This window comes from Manis javanica, chromosome 2 (genome assembly GCF_040802235.1).
Source record: "Manis javanica isolate MJ-LG chromosome 2, MJ_LKY, whole genome shotgun sequence".
Classification (NCBI taxonomy): domain Eukaryota; kingdom Metazoa; phylum Chordata; class Mammalia; order Pholidota; family Manidae; genus Manis; species Manis javanica.
In genome coordinates, this window is record NC_133157.1 from 31,490,617 (window position 1) to 31,507,208 (window position 16,592).

Genomic DNA, 16,592 nt, shown 5'->3' on the forward strand with positions numbered 1-16,592 from the left:
CCTCAGTTCTGGCCTGAACCCCATCCGCCTGCTCTGCTCCAGTCTCTCTCTGCAAGCTGACAACTTGCTGGCATCAGCATTTACTGCAGGTGCAGCTACCAGCAGTCAAAAAAATCATAATTAAGAACTGTTCTTGGACAGAAGGTGGAGTTTTCGTCCCAGCAGCACTCAGAGAACTTGGTGGTCGCAGCCGTTGGTGTGTCAGCCTAGTCCTGAACCTCCCCATCTTCTGTCTCCACAGCCTGGTTTGACTTGGGGAGATGACAAGGGTGTGTCCTGAGGGGAGCAGAGTGGCTGAAAGGGGGCTCAGAACCAGTCCTCAGCTTCATCCGCAAGAGCGTGGCCTAGACCTGTGCTCTGTGTTGGGGTTTCCTGTCAAATTTCATTTGAAATAAGGTTGCCACTGCTTTATGCAAGTTGGAAGACCACTCTCTTGATACATTTTCTCGAATTCTAAAATGCTCTTTCACATCTTTCTCTCTTGAAGATGAACTGACTGGAATCCTTAAGAAATTATCACTTGAGAAATACCAGCCCATTTTTGAGGAGCAGGAGGTAAGGATGTTTTTTTTTGAATGTCAGTCTGAATTTTAGCATTAAAAAAATCATCTAAATACGTGGGTTTTCATCCTGCAAGCCTAGATTGATCTTTTTCACTGAGAAAGCTGAGGAAAGAGAATTGGTGTTCCGCACATTTAGTTCAGTTCATCATAGCGATGTCCTGGGGACCTTATGGCTTGTTTGTTATAACAGCATTCTGTGATTTTGAGCACTGCTCTCTTTAGTAAAGTTTGTGTCTGTCCTGCACACACTTTTGTTGAAGGGATTGACTGGCAGGCTTTTAGGTTTAAAGCGGGTTAAAATCAAATCCTAATGAATCTCTATTAAGTGTCTGGATGGAGGGCCTGTGTTAACCTGAGAGAGTTCCTATTGGCTTAAAAGCACTCACACACATTTAAAAAAATCACTGTTCTACAGTTTGGCCATTTCTCAAAATGTTAAATATAAAGTTACCATGTGACCCAGCAATCCCACTGCTAGGTATACTCCAAGAGAACTGGAAACCTTTATCCACACAAAAACTTGAACATGAATGTTCATAGCAGCGTAATAGCCAAAAAGTGGGTGACAACCCAGCTGTCCATCAACTGATGAATAGATAAATAAAATGTGTTATTTCTACATAGTGAAATATAATTTGGCCATAAAAGGGAATGAAATGCTGCTTTTAGATTAACCTTGAAAACATGCTAAGTGAAAGAAGCCAGGCACAAAAGGCCACATATGGTACGATTCCATTTATGTGAAATGTCCAGAATAGGCAAATCTGTAGAGAGAGAAAGTAATTAGTGGTTGCCAGGGAGTAGGGGGAGGAGAGAATGGGGAGTGATTGCTCTGTGAATATGGGTTTCTTTTTGGAGTGATGGAAATGTTCTAAAATTGAGTGTGGTGATGGTTGCACAACTCTGAGTATACTGAAAACCATTGAATTGTACACTTTAAATGGGTGAATTTTATGGTAGGTGAATTATATCTCCCTCAGCTGTGAAAATTTGCCATTTTGGTCAGATAGAACTCTGCTGCAGGCCCACCAGCCACCAGGGTGTAATCGTCGGTTTGGAACGTTCTGGTGCCCAGGTCAGCACAGGACGACTGTCGTAACTGCAGCAACAATCACAAGACTCTCTCATTGTCCCCAACAAGCTTGAGATGCAACCCAGGAGTTTATATTTTGGTTCAAGGAACTGATGAGGTGCCACAGCTTTCTTCCCTGGGTTGCGCATCCTTCTGCCTCCTTGGTGTTTTAAACTTCAGTGGTGGTTTTTCGCACTGCCAAGCAATCGCTCCTGTTTGCTTAGGGCCGCCTGCTTTTGTTTTATATGCTCCCTGTCCTCTTGGAGTGTACGGAGAACACGTCTCAAGGGACGCTTCTGTTTCTTGAAGTATTTGTTTCACAAGGCAACGTTTGTCTTGATTTCTTGGCTTCATCCCCTTTTCTGAGCTGGTCCTCCTGGGGGTTCACCTGTCATTCGGTGGTTGCTGCAAATGTCCTGGGGAGCTGAGGTATGTTCCAGATGAGATGTGAAGCTTTGGGAGTTTCAAAGGGAAGGGAGAAGGTGGGCTGTGCAGACTTGCTGTAGTTAAACTCACCCACCTGAAAGTCTCCGTGGCTCCTGGGGTCAGGGAGGTGCTGGGGCCTAAGTGGGGCAGCACTGGGGGAAGGGCCTGAGGCCCCTGGCTGGAGAGTGCCCATGTGCACGGGGATAGTGTGAGGGTAGCTGACGTAGTACCCTGTAGTCACCTGATGCGGGTGCCTGCCCTTGATAGGACCCAGCTCAGCTGTCTCCCCCTGTCCTTTGCCCCTTTCTGGACAATATATAAGCTGGTTAGCACTGTATGAGGTTTGCTGTCTAGATGGATCCACACCCCATGTTCTCTTGAAGGCTTTAACAGGACTGAGGTTTTAACTCTGATGACTGTCTTCGCCCTTACCTCCGTGCCCAGTCCCCACCGCCTCTTAGTCCCGTGCAGAAACTCCTTGAAGTATCTGACATGTAGATAGCGCCTTTCCCTCATTTCCAGGGCTGGTAGAAATTTCTCCCTATTACTATGTATTTTTAGTTATTGTTGAGAATTTGGAAGAAAGATGAAGTTAATACATGTTCTTATCTTGCCATACAGAAAGTGAAGACAGCCTAATAATTTTCATCTTTCTACCTGTATTAGGATGGGTTTTGCTGCATGTATTGAAATATCTCAAAATAATTGTGTTAAACAAAATAGAAGATTATTTTTCCCACAGAAAGTTTGGAAGTGAGTCATCTAAGTTCCTTCTAGCTCTCTGTTCCATCATCACTAGCATATGTGTTCCTACATAGCTCCTGAAGCTCCAGTCATTACGTCCATAATAGTCAGCAGGACAGGAGGAAGGAGCAGAAGGACACATTTCTCCTTTATTAAAGAGTAGAACTTTTTTTAAAGGTACTTCCCAAAGTACCATAAACCAGAAGTCTGTCGCCTGACATATGCTTAGAAATACAGTATTCTAGCTTCATTGAAATGTGCCTAGCTGAAAATTGGGATTTTATTACTAAGAAAAAAGTAAGGCATGAATATTGAAAGAACACTGGGCTGTTTCTGCCTCATCCCTGCAAATCCTCCTCAAATACTCACAGAGGAGAATTCAGGCCCTGGTGCTCACCACCTAAAATTAGCTGTGAGAGCTTGGCAGCCTCCAGAGTTGACAGAGGTAAAGGTTAAGAAGGTCAGTACAGATGGGGAGGCAGTAGAATATTGATTAATGTGGTCATTCATTCAGTCAGCAAACACTACTCAAGTCTCTGCCCCCTAGCAGCACCTCTGCCTGACACTGGCCCCAGGAAACACAGAAATACCCAGAATACTCTGGGAGCCTAGGAGAGGGGTCTATAGAAGGAGGGCCAGAGGAGGCCTCAACTGAGAGTAAACTGAGGTTTGAACCAAAGAAAGAGAGGCACAGGGCTTGGAAGGACATCTGGGAAGAGGGAGCAGGCATGCTCAGAGAGCATCGGCCCTTTGGCTGGGTGTGGGCCAGGCGCACGTGGAGGAGAGAGCAGAGGCAGGGCCTGGACAGTGTGCACATGGTTCTGTAGGCCAGGGGCTGAAAGCAGATGCAGGCTTGAAAAATCTGGCCTCTGGTATGAAGGTGGACAAGGGTTGGAGGGGGAGCTGGAGGCAGAACCACAGAAGGGAGAAACTGGTTAGAAAGCAGTGGGTCCCTGAGCAAGAGGGTTTACATGCAGGACACCAGAGACGTGCTGAGGAGCCGGCCAAGAGGACCTGCTGGGTGTGGGGCCTTTGCCTGGGATGGCGGGGGAGGGGGTGTCTGGTGGGGTCAGGTGGTTTCTGCAAACACCATGTCACCGTTCATTCAGCCCCTCAGCACCAGGTGAGCTGTGAAGTCCCGGACAGAGGCGGGGTGGTGGGGAGCACACCCTTTCCCACTGACTCAAACCTGGCTCAAGGTTTTTTTTAATCCAGGAAAGTGAAGTGACTATTAATAGAAGGAAAGACAGGGACATTTTTCAGAAAAAAAAATCCTCTATTTCTACATACATCAAATGTGTTGAGGAAGAGTTTTCAGAATCTTATTCAATATCTGTGAGGGAATAGAAAACAAAGACTAATAAAGTGAAGAACTAAGAGCTTTCAATCAGTTATGAAAATTTTCTTTTAAATGACAGTGTTATATAACTAAAGTATAATATTTTTATAATTTATAAATACAGTTTATAAAGCTTATTTTAAACTTTGTATAGAACCTACAGCCACCCTGTAAGCTAAGTGATGGGAGAAGTCATACTTCTTGGCTGGAAACTTAGCTAAAGTACCTGCCCAGGTGCCCCCTCCTATGTCTGAGGTCACTGTCATCCCACAAGCAGGGTGGTAGGTACTTACATCATTCAAGTCACATCCACCCTTCCCTCAGCCCTGCCTTGGAGAGACAGATGCTGATGCCTGGAAACTATCGCAGGAGGCCTGTTAGCCTTTCCCTTGGAGCTGCAGCCTGAGCAGAGATAACAGAAATGTTAGGATTGCACCCGTAGAAGCCAAGGATCATACAGATTTAAGATGCCTATGTCCTGAGCCCTCCTCTGCCTCCGTTCTCAGTGACCTTTCTTTCCCTTACTGCTTCTGCTTGTTTGTGTTCTCACTGTGTCTTTCCACAGTCTGCATCTCTCTTGTCCTCTGGGGGGAAACGTGGTGAGTACCGCCACACACCCACATTGTCTGCACAGTATCCAGTATTCTTAGACATGCAGCAACATTGGAATTAACTTTCTAATAATCAGACTTGGATTTTTACCACTCTAGCCACCTGTAGTAATGCCTTAGAGACTTTCCTGACTTCCTGTTTCATTTTCAGGGTCTTTCCCACATGCTCCTATGCTGAAAATCCCAGTCCAACCTCTGAGGTGGGCTAGTTCTTAATGATATTGTCAACCAAATTTTCAGCATCAGGTCAGGAATTGGAAGTAGTAGATCATAATTAATTCACTGCTAATATGCACTAATAGCTCATGACTATGATCTTTCTGTGGTGGTTTGGGAGAAAGAGGTGTGGCATCGAGCAGATGGCAACGAATCCTGTTCTCTCTTGCCAGGTGGATATGGAGGCATTCCTCACGCTTACCGACGGCGACTTGAAGGAGCTGGGTATTAAGACAGATGGATCCAGGCAGCAAATTTTGGCAGCGATTTCTGAACTGAACGCAGGCAAGGTATTGATTGTTCCTCACCTTTCTTCTCCTGTTTCCAACAACCGAGAGCTTCACTAGGGTCCCAGACCCTCAGTGTTCCCCAGGCCCTTCATGGTCTGATTGCATCTCCTCTGACATATGTGGCGGAGGCTGGCCCCACCTGCACACTTTTCAGGGCTAAGCGCTTACTACCTCCCAGTGCAGCCTGTTTCTTTTCCACATCCCTCTTCCCATAAGGTGGTTTCTTCTTAGATTTAGAAAATATTCCCTCTGGTAATTGCAATCCATGTGGCTGGGTACTGCCTTCCAGAGAGCAGTGGAAGCAGAGCCCCTGGTTAAGAGGGCTCCTGGAGCCAGGCTGACATGGGTTTGAATCACAGCTCCTCTGTTTACTGTGTTACCCCTGGGAAGTCACACAGCCTCTGAGCCTTACTCTCATCTTTATGGCGTGGGTAATGGGGTTGTTGCCAGGACTAAAAGGCTTTGCAGAGCCTTTGGCACACATACCCATCCTGTTGTTACCATTGTAGCTGTTGGCATGATGCATTTTTGTCCAATTTAAAATTTCTGTTTCATCAGCTTTAAAGCTAAAGATTAGCAGTGCCCCCAACCCAAGGCCCATGTGTGCAAAGAACAAAAAGCAAACAACACATGAAAAGCAAGTCACCACTCACTCCGCAGACCTTAGTTTACAGTTGCCTGTGGGCTATTCACATTCCTTTATGTCCTGTTTTGCCCTACTAGGGGACGGGTTTTTCTGTCTCTTACTCTAGCACCAGTGTATGTTTGCTTATCTGTTGCTTTTTCTCACTTTATATGACACCTCCCCTCTTGTTGGACCGCAGTGCCATGTCTAGGATTTTACCATTATAAGTACACTGTGACGGACATCTCTACCTCTTTCCTTTTTCTTCCGCTGTTTGTTCCTCAGGCTCTGTTCCAGGTACAAGCTTGTCAGCAGGACCTGCTTCCTGGTTCTTCCTCTGTATTGCTGAGTATGCACAGAGATACTGAGCAGACTTATAGCGCCAACAGCAAATAAATGTTCTTGCCGCACTTTATCATCTTCAGGACACCTCGCATACATTTTCTCAGTAAATGCACGAAAGCTGGTAGCCTCCGCTTCCCTTGCCCAGCTGGTGAGGGAGTGGATTCAGGGAGGGAGGGCATGGCCCGCTTGTGGGCCAGTGGGCTGCCCCCTGCATTCCTGCAGCACCACGCTGTGTGGGGTTGGCTCCTGCCACCCTCGGCTACTGGGAGTGGTGGTTTTGGTTGCTGACAACACCATGATTTCACCTGTCCCCAGGCTGTGGGTTGGTAATTCAAAGTCATTTAGTTAGCAGTGCTTCAGACGTTTGCATTTTTCCTTGAGGTTTTGCTATTTGTTCTTTTTCCCAAGTGGCCTGTTCCTAAATACTGGTCTCCTGTTCTGAGAGTCCAGGCCACCTTACCCTGGGATAGCAAAGTTGAGTCCCAGAGACAGGCAATAAACCCGGACTTCTGGACCACCACTGCTTCGGCTCTGCTCCTAGAGCAGGGTAGGTGGTGAGGCCGGCGTGGAGGTGGGTGAAAGTGGGCAGGTCATAGCTGTTTAGAAGGGTTCACTTGTGAACTGATGCCCCAGGGTGGTTCATGGGCTTCAGAAACTGAAGCAAGCACAGATGTGTTTGGAGCACTGGTTTGTACAAAAAAAGAGCCTTTTGACTACCTGCTTTGTCCCAGGCACTCTGTGCCCAGCACTGCTCTGAGCACGTCACATCTAGTCGTTCATTTAACTTCATAAAAGCCACCGATTCCAGTTTAGAGATGAGAAAACTGAAGCACTGAGAGATTAAGGAACTTGCCTAAGATCCCAGTCAGTAGTGGTGGAGCAAGGACTGGAACCCAGAGTCTGTATCCTGAACACTATGCTGTCCTGTCTCGTGTAACCTACAAGTGCATGTCGAGGAGAGCTCCTGATCAGAGTTGGGGCTGGAAAAGAAAGGCCTGGAAGACATCCCAGGGGAGTGGCAAGAAAACTGAGATCTGAAGGAGGACAGGAACCACTGAGTAAAGGCGAGAAGAAAAGTGCAGACTAGGCAAAGGGAAGCACATGTGCAAAGGCCCTGTGGTGGGAAGATGTTTAGTGCACATAGAAACGAAAGGAATGCTGGAACACACAGAGAGCAATATGCTTGGTGTGAGAGGGGCCAGAGGGATAGATTAAGGCTCTTGGGGGAGTCAAGGGTGACACAGTCGAATACAGGCAAGGGCTTTGAGAAGGGGATAGGTGAATTAAGTTTGGGGGCTATGGCTCAAGATTTGCTCCCAAAGGCCACACCTCCTCACACTATAACATTAGGGGATAGGGGTTCAACATAGGAATTTTGGGGAGGCACAAATATTCAACCTATGACAATGGTCTTTCTTGGCCCCAGCCTACCAGCTCCCAACCAAGAGACCCAGATCCTTCTGACATGCCAGATTCGTGGGACCACTTAATCCCACCCATGTCCTTCCCACAGGCAGCATCTATCCTACAAGGTCAGGCAATTCCACATGGAAGTAGGTACCAGGGGAAGGAACCAATCTAACTAATCTCTGGGGAAAGGCCCTGTTATCTGAGGGCAGAAAGTACCAAACAAAGTCCCATGGAAGTGAGGACCATATAATACAGTGTGTTATAGAGCAAAGGCGTGACTGGCAGAAGCTGAATATTACAACAAGCTTATCTTCTGCTGCACTACCCTAGGTTACCATTGCAACTATGTGCTGGCTCTTAGGAAGAGCAGAGAAGTCCTTGGGCCGAATATGGCTTCCACGAGCCTTTAGGTTGGCCTTTGGACACCCTGGGCCTCTGCTGTTCTGGGCTGGACTTACCTGATCCTGACTTCAGGGCCTCCTGCCTCTTTCCTGGTTGTTACAGGACACCAGCTTCCCCTTCTAGTATTCTTTTTTTTTTCCTTCTGCAACTCAGCCTCAGCCAAGAGAATACTCACTGTGGCTCAATGCTCTGTGCACATTTGAGAACCCAGACCAAAACATGACGGAGGGGAAGCCCAACTTTCTTTGCCCACCAATGTCTTCCCAGCTGTGGTCCACAGCATGCTGGAGGGTTGTAGAATCAATTTAGTGGTTCACAAGCATTTTGAAAAACAGAATAGGTAGAAAATACCAGCATTTTTGCAGGTAGGAAGAGTAAAACTTGTTTCGATTGTATATATTGACATGTAGCAGGTTGTGATATAGAATGTATTTCTTACACATTCGAGAAAAGTTTCAACATTTTAGTCTAAAACTTTTAAAAGTGAATATTAACCAAAAGCCTGGCTCAGCCCTAAAAGTAGCAAAGTGTTGTGGACCCTTGGCCTGTAAGCTATGTAACTTCTGGGTGAACCCGTCTCAGTATTCAAGTTGTGATACATACTCAAATCTGCTTATGAGTTAGTGTCAAATAGCTTATATGTTGGGGGAGGTTAACCAGAAATGATGACTTGAATTTCACAGTTAGTTGGTCCTAATCCACTGTTTTCCATTCCCATTTTTTGTGGTTATCAAAGCCATGCATATTCATTTTACTAAATTTACACAGTACCAAAAAGGTGAAAAGAATTTTTAAAGGAATCATAATTCAGTCACCCAGAGACCAGTGCTTTTCACATTTGGAAAGATGTTTTTCTTTCTGTGGCTAAGAAAAATTTGGATACATAATTTTACATCCTACTTTCTTCATTTACCATTAAATATACACAGTTGCCCATGTCATTAAGAACCTTTATGATATAATAAATTTACATTGCATGTACTAAAATTATTTTAAATCCCTTCTTGTTGGATATGTAGCTATCCCAACTTTCTATAAATAGTGCAGCAGTGGGCAACTTTGTGTATAAGGTTTTCTAATTGCCTCCTCAGAATAGATGTCTGAAAGTGGAATTACAGAGTCAAAAAGTCTAAATCAAGGTATGTGGTACTTCGTCCTGAACTGCTTTCCCCAAAGAGTCACTAACCATCCCCGCCAGCTGTGCGCGTGTGAGTTCTAGTGTCTGCATCCTGGTCAATACTGAGTACTACTGGTTTGTTTTTTAAATTTTTATTAATTTGATTGGCCAAGAAAATGTGCGTTGTTTTAGCTTGTATTTCTTTAACTACTGGATAGACTGAATCCTTTTTTCTACTTTGAATGGCCATTTGCTTTTTTCCTTTTAATAATGATCAGGCAGGTTCTCTGAAACTCAGGGAGTTTTAAGGGGCAGTTATCGTTATCATTTTTAACAGCTTGGATGCAGGAAACAATTATGGTTTTCATCATCTACAGTTCCCTCTGAAGGTCTGGAGGCAGAGAACCGTGTCTCATCCTGACCTCAGTTCTCGGCACTTAAGGCCAAGGTGCTGTTGGATGACATCACCGCCATCCCTTCTGTTTATTTCTTAGCCTCTGCAGTTTGCACAGTGTTACCCTGTTCGTTATCTCAGGTTGAGCCCCATCACCACGGTGGCACACCACATTACTCCCATTTTATAGACCCAGAAACTCCGTAGCAGGGGGTCACGCCTGTGATGCCACCATGCCACCATGAGCAAACGGTAGAGGAGGGGCCCAGGGTCCTCTGACCCATGCCCGTGCTCCGTCCTCTGCCCTGCAGCCTTTAGGTCTGCATTGGTGGAATCCTGAGGGCATTTTCCCAGCTTGTTTAAAATTACTTGGGAGGGTCTGGGTGAATGGAACTCTTACTGCCCTCTCAGGTGCCTGGGAGGCCTCATCAGTGCAGGAGGGTTTGGGGTCTGGGGAGTCTGGAGGGAGACCCCTCTGGGGTGTTGGGAGTCTATGAAATATAAGAAGCAGAAATTTGAAGTCTGGACTCATTCAGTGCCCTATATTTTTTTCCTTTTTATACTTAGCAGAGAAAAATCTACCAGAGAGTATTCATTTTGAACTTTCTTTATATTTTGACCACATTTATTTGTTGATTTTAGAAACACATGTGTAATGCACACTGCTGTCCTCTAAGGGCTGGACCTGCCAATCTCTGCTGCCTGCCCGGGGGCTGCTGTTGGCAGCAACCATTTGAGTATTATTATTGTCCTCATTTTATAGATGACGAAACTAAACCCAGGGGGATTGAGTCTCTTGCTTAAGGTTGCCCAGCTCGTAAATGGAGGGATGGGATTTGAACCCAGGCTGTTTGACTCTAGTCTCGTTTCTTAACCTCTACACCTTGCAGCCTGTGGCGTAGATATTCAGTGAAGATGCTCTCTGGGCTGAAAGAAACATCCACATCCTTTTTTCCCATCTCAAACCCTGTGGTAAGGCCTGGTGGTGGAGTGAATGTTGCAGGGATGGGGTGAGAAGTGAAACACTGTGAAAAGGAATCTGACGTCTTTTGGGAAAGAGGGAGTTAGATCAAACTCTCACTCTGTAGCAGAAAGAAGTTTAGCTCCCACTGAATTCCCTGGAAAACTCAGGGCTGGAAACATGCACACAGTGAAGCAGGGGAGGAAACCTCCCTTCCAGGCCAGGTGACCTGGGCTCTGTCTCCCATCCTTGTCCCGGGATTGGACCCCTGCTTCTCTGGGGCCTTTCCAGCCCTGGTGTGCTGTGATTGTAGATGCCGGGGGAGATTCTGACTCTGTGTGTTTTTATTAAACTTGGTATTCTTTCAATTAGGTAGTTTATTTTCCCCAAGACGGCCAGGGTTTTTCAAGTATGAGTTGAGTATTAAAAACACTGTGTCAGTTGAGTTGATGGTTAAAAGATTTAACAAGACTTTCTGTGTTTGTTTTCAATTTCCTCCACAGGGACGTGAGAGACAAATTTTACAGGAAACTATTCACAACTTCCACTCTTCCTTTGAGAGCAGTGCCAGCAACACCAGGGCCCCTGGAAACAGTCCCTGTGCGTGATCCTCCTTCCTGTGCTCACCAACCGGCATAAGCTTTCAAGTCCCAGCACCACCGCCCTTGCTACCATCAGCCCTTCCCCAGGCCCTGGACAGCCGTTTGCATTGCCAGAGCGCTGGGCCTCAGTCTTGCTGTTTCCTGCTGCAGTGGTTGGTTGTGACTGTTGCTATAACAAACGCCACACAACAGAGATGCATTTGCGTGTGAAGTCCACTATGGCTGCCTCTGCTTGGCCGGTGGTTTCCCCCAGTGATTGCGGGACCCAGCTCCTTTCATCCGTGGCTCTGCCGTCCATCCTCAGGGCCTCAGAGTCTTTGCTTCTGGCTGCCAGCAGGGGGACGGATGTTGGAGAAGGCATAACCGTTCTTAACAGCTTCGCTCTGAACTGCTCACATTCCACTAGCCACCACTCTTCACGTGGCCACACCTGGATGCAAGGAGGCTGGGAGGTGCGCTCTTCATTCAGGTGGTGGCTTCCCAACAGCTCTAAACTTAGATGGGGCAGCTCGTGTTTTGGGCCCTCTTCCTTGTGATCCAAGTCATCTATCGAATGAAGTCTTTCTTAACTCCCTTACACAGAACTAACCCTTCCAGCCACTGGGATCCCCGGCTGCCTGTTTATAACTCTGTTCTTGCACTTCACTGTACCTGCTGCATACAACATACAACAGGTGTTCAGGAGGTGTATGTTGAATGCATTTTTCTTTATGGCAAAGGCAGCCTTTATATAGGAACAAAGAGGAGGTCTACTCTGTGATCTTGGGGGAATCCTGTCTCCTTTTTGGCCTTCAGTTTCCCCTGCAAGATCAGGGATCAGCATGGTGATGCTTTGATACACCGTGCTGGTCGCTCATATCACTGTAGGGCTTTCTGCACTTCAAGTGGGAGCAGAAGACACTATTACATTACAGGGTGGAAGGACTTTGGTGCTCAAATTTTCTAGGCAAAGAAGCAGAGAATTTCTTCTCAACCCCCTTAATTCTGTGTTCTTCAGTAGAGAATTGGCCCATGTAGTTTTCTACCATGTCATATTATATTAGAAGGGCTCTGACTTTTTAAATCCAGTAGCTTTCTGAAGTTATTTTCAAATGAGTGTTTCATTGGGTCAGCACTTAAGGCATTTCTGTCATGTGCCTGGGTACTCAGAGAGGAGCCAGTCCCCACTCTTGAGGACCTCGACAGGCAAGAGAATACATCAATGGATGATCCCAACCTTGGGGAGCAGCACGGTGGAGTGGACAAAGCTTATGCTCTGGACTCAGCTCAAAGTTCAGGTCTAGCCCCACAGCTAGCCAGCTGTGAGGCCTCTTCATCAGAGCGTAGAGCCAGTGTGCAGAAGTACTTGGCCTACAGAAAGTGCCCAATAGACAGCAGCCTTCGTGGAATTCTGACCTTTATCCTGACCTCTTCCGGGCCACATGTTGGTCTCGGTGAGGTGCCATCTCTCTTCCGTCCCTGCCCCCAGCCATGAAGGCCCCTCCCCACCCCCTAGCTTTTAGAGGTGGCTGTTACTGTGCTTCCCAGAGGCTGGTCGTGCTGTCCCTCCACCTGCTGACCCAGTGGGTGCTGGGCCTGCTTCATCTGCATCCTCCCACCCACAGCAGTTGGCTTTCAGAGAAAAGGTGTCGCTTTAACCATCACTGACAGACATCTTATAAATGCTCCTCACTTCCCAGCCTGAGACAGTTAAGGAGCATCTACTGTGTGGGGCAGCTTGGCCTCAGCATCATCCGTCCTCACTGCCATCTGCAAATGTTTAACTTCAGCCTGTGCATCAGGGAGGCAGGCACCAAGGAGCAGAGCTGTATGCCAGTTACCAGCCCAGAAGGGGCAAAGCCAGCTGAGAACTGGGTCTGGTGGGCTTCTGAGCCTGTGCCTTTTCCACAGACTCGTACTGCTAGGAGGACCAGGATTCCTGCTGTTTTAATGTACTGACATCTTCAGGGGTTATCGGTAGTCATAGAGCTGTTAGTCCCTGAAATACATGGCCCCCAAGTTATGTGCATGGAAATTTTGTGCCTGCTTTTCACCGTTATTTTGTTCCTTTCATAGCCACTATATTTGTACAACTTCCTGTCAGATAAATCCCACATCCACAGGAGCTGTGCTGGGAGGTCAGCTTTTCACAGATGCAAACCTCCATAATTTCATCTGATAACCCTAGACGGAGCAGGGCTTATTCCCATTGTACAGATGGGAAAACAGGCTTGGGACAGATGCTTTTCTTGTCTTTTGCACTGGACTCAAGTGATTCTAAGGCTTTTTCTCCCAGGCAGTTTGTGTGCTGGTTGGTGAGAGATTGCTGGCACCCTTTCTGGACCATGATCATCCCGTTCCTGGTGACCTTTCTCACCCCACACATACAGCCTGCCTCCAGGAGGCTGCTCCCCTCCACAATGTTTCCCTTGCTCAGTGACCTTCACCAGTATTTCCAAAAGTGTATTCCTTGAAACGCTAGTTCCACAGGGTGTTACTAGGTTTTCATAAAGAAAAATAAAGGGAGTATACATGTGAAAGTGGGTTCAGGCTCTGTGATCAGATGGGCTTAGGAGACACAGAATCAAAGCCCAGTTACATGATATTTGCTGCAGGACATCTCAACCTTGAGCATGCTGGTCTGTGTAGGACATCTTCAAGGGGGCCGTGTCACATGTGGGTGGCATTTCCCACATGTTTGATCACGGTGCTATTGCAAGACAGGTACCTGGGACACCCCTGGAAACCCTCCTTTGACAAGGAAAGTGGCAGCCATGAGGTCTCACAGCTGCTGGGAGTGGGGCCATGGGGCTCCCAAGGGCTGCAGCTGGGTTGGGATTCTTGGTCCTGGTCTCTCCCCGCAGCTCTGCAGAGGTGACCTGGTTGGCAGTGAGACTTCGGGATGGGGAGCCCTGACTTTGAGATGGCTGGGGCCCTGCTCAGAGGCCTGTCTTGGGGGTCTCCTGCAGCGTGGAGGGCATCCTGTCCCTGGGTTGGTGCAGTCTCCTTCCTGGTGTGTGCGGGGTGCCCATGCTCCACCTGCTGCTTCCCAGGGGAATGTTTCTACTTTCTTGCTTCGGCATCAGACCATTACTTGGAGGCCAGCTAGTTCTGCAAGGAGAATGTTTACGTTTTCATTCTTTCATTCACAGAATGTTTACTGAGCATCTACCCTGAGCCTACCCCTGCTTGTGCTTTGGGTCCAGAGATGAACACACACTCATCCCTGCCCTCAAGGAAGCTATGTTTATCTTGGAGAAGACAAGCACACAGATACAACAGTGCTAAGCCATGCTAGGAGTCTGGTAACAAAGGCGTGTGCTAGGTCTGTGGCTTGGAGAATGTCACCAGTGACAGCTGAGGCATGGCCTGGGCAGGCCCATGGGAGAGCTGGCAGGTGAAGAGCAAGGGCACCCCGGTGGGGAGACTGCATGTGTGAAGGCAGTTGGCACGTAACATTTGTGGATTTTCATGTCATTGGGGGTGAGTTAGATACCTGCTTTTTCTGATTTTTGCTTCTTTTCTTTGAAATGCGTACAAGCAGTCTGTTAGCCTGGAACGAGCACTGAATCTAGGGTCAGCACTAGCCCTGGGATTTGGCTCAGCCACTTCTCACTGGGTAACACCAGGCATTGTCTTCCTCCCCTTGAACCTCAGTTTCCCTCAGGGTACAAAGGGATGGCTTTCCCCAGGGTGCTGAGGGTCAGAAGAATGTGAGAAAGCCCTTTTCACACCATGTGGAAGATGTGTAAAGAGCTCCACAGTGGCTGCACGTTTGAAATCAATCTCTTCCCTCTCACCTTTCCCTTCTCCCCTCTTTTGCCTTCCGTCTGCCTCGTGAAGCCGTGGCTGGAGAATGAGGCCAGAACAAGCAGCCTCAGCCAAAGGTGGCAGCGGCTTAGATTCTGCTGGCATCAGAGCCCCGAGGAAGTGAGGGCTGGAAGAGGGTCCCAGCCCCCCAGCTGCCTTGACGCAGGGTGTTCGTGTGATTATGATTCCCAGCAAGGTGGACAGAGAGAAGGTATTCCAGCCTAGTCCCAAGAGCCAGTCCAAAGCGCAGAACGGGCAGGACACCTCTCCGACCTACTTTTGCCTTGGAGCTGCCCAAAGTCACTGCTGTGCAGGCCAGGCCCTGGGTAGACAGCTGTGGACAGCTGTGCTGACCTGAGCTACCTCCTGAAGGCTGGGCCCCTTCCTGGGAAGATCCTGCAGCCCAGCCCGAAGGCGTGAAGCGTCATCTATGCCTGCCTGTTCTTGTCCATTTCAAGCACGATAATCACATATTTTTGACCAATAGATTGCGTTCAACATGTAAGGAGACCTGATGTTTCCCTTGATAAAGTCAGTACGAAATCCTGTAGGACAGACTAGAGAGAATGAATGCATCTCCTTCCTGGGGGAGGTGGGAGGTGAGTCACCTCCCTGAGTGGATTGTCCTCAAATTTGATTTCTGGAGGGCTTGCCAGGCTCCCGCTGGCCTCAGAGGGACTCTGCTCCTCTGTAACCTGCAGCCTAAGGGGATTAGACCCTGCCTGACATTGCAGCCCTCCAGCTGAGAAGCCAGGCTGTAGACAGTGAGTCACCGGAGCTGGGGGCTCGGGGCTGACAGAAGGGAAGTGCCGCAGAGAGCACTGGTAGTGGCTGGGGCAGGGAGCCCCTTTCGTTGGTCTTCAGCTTCCTTCCCAAGGTGGAGGCCATCCAGGCACCCTGCTCTGGGCCTTCCCCAGGCACGAGCCAGCTCCCTAAGGTGGATGGAGCCAGGGCCTGACTGTCCTCTGCAGGGAGCCTTTGGCCCCCTTGCCCCTTGGTGGTGGGGGTGGGAGGTAGCCTGAGGCCAGGTCCTCAGCAGGGCCACTGTATTTTTTGGTAAGAGTCAAGGATGCTAATTGATTTCAGCCCTATAGAGCAGGTTTCCCTGTTCCTCACCATTAAACACTTCATTTTATTACTATTTTATTATTATTTCCATACAGAGGGTTCTTTGAAGGATTTTTGTTTGCCAAACATACATTAAATAACCGTGAGTCTGTCCTCTCACTTTGATTTTGCTCATTAAAGGCATAAATTGCTGCTCAGATTTCTTCCAGCAGTACCTTTACAGAGCAAGTGCCCATGCTTCTGTAAGCCGCCTCACCTCCGCCCCATTTTCCCTGGGTGGCAGCCTTCAAGTTCCTCTTCTCCCAGTTCAGGGGCTGTGGCACACATGTTATCTGACCTCACCAAGGTCCCCAGCTAACAAGGGGGAGTTGGCTTGAATGTGGCCTCGCCTCTCATGCTGAGGAAGAGTCCACATTCCTTCCATGCTGCCTTTCAGCACAGAGAGGAACGCTGAGTTGGTATAAGCCCAACCAACAGGAAAAATAAAACCTGTTAGTCTGTATGGCTTGTTCATAATTTTGGATAGCGTGTAGTGCTATGAAATACTATAAATAACATGGAGATTCTCTTTGTTCTTTCTAAAAATTCTTACAAGTCAGGGAGACTGCTCCATCCGCA

General features: G+C 47.8%; 1 protein-coding gene across 4 annotated transcripts in view; it reads left to right on the top strand.

Moving 5' to 3' along the window:
- ANKS6 (ankyrin repeat and sterile alpha motif domain containing 6) overlaps positions 1-16,047 on the top strand; it is a 47,184-nt gene extending 31,137 nt beyond the window's left edge. Inside the window, exons 13-16 of one of the 4 annotated variants that reach the window (XR_005057480.2) lie at positions 488-555; positions 5,145-5,261; positions 11,019-14,579; positions 14,940-16,047. Coding sequence is in view for 1 of the 4 variants with exons in the window: in XM_037004050.2 (XP_036859945.1) it covers positions 488-555; positions 5,145-5,261; positions 11,019-11,123 (290 nt within the window). In the remaining 3 variants the exon portion in view is untranslated. Of the gene's footprint in view, positions 1-487; positions 556-5,144; positions 5,262-11,018 lie in introns of all 4 variants that reach the window. The other 3 variants (XR_012127163.1, XM_037004050.2, XR_005057481.2) reach the window with 3 other exon arrangements.
- The last annotated feature ends 545 nt before the right edge of the window (positions 16,048-16,592 follow it).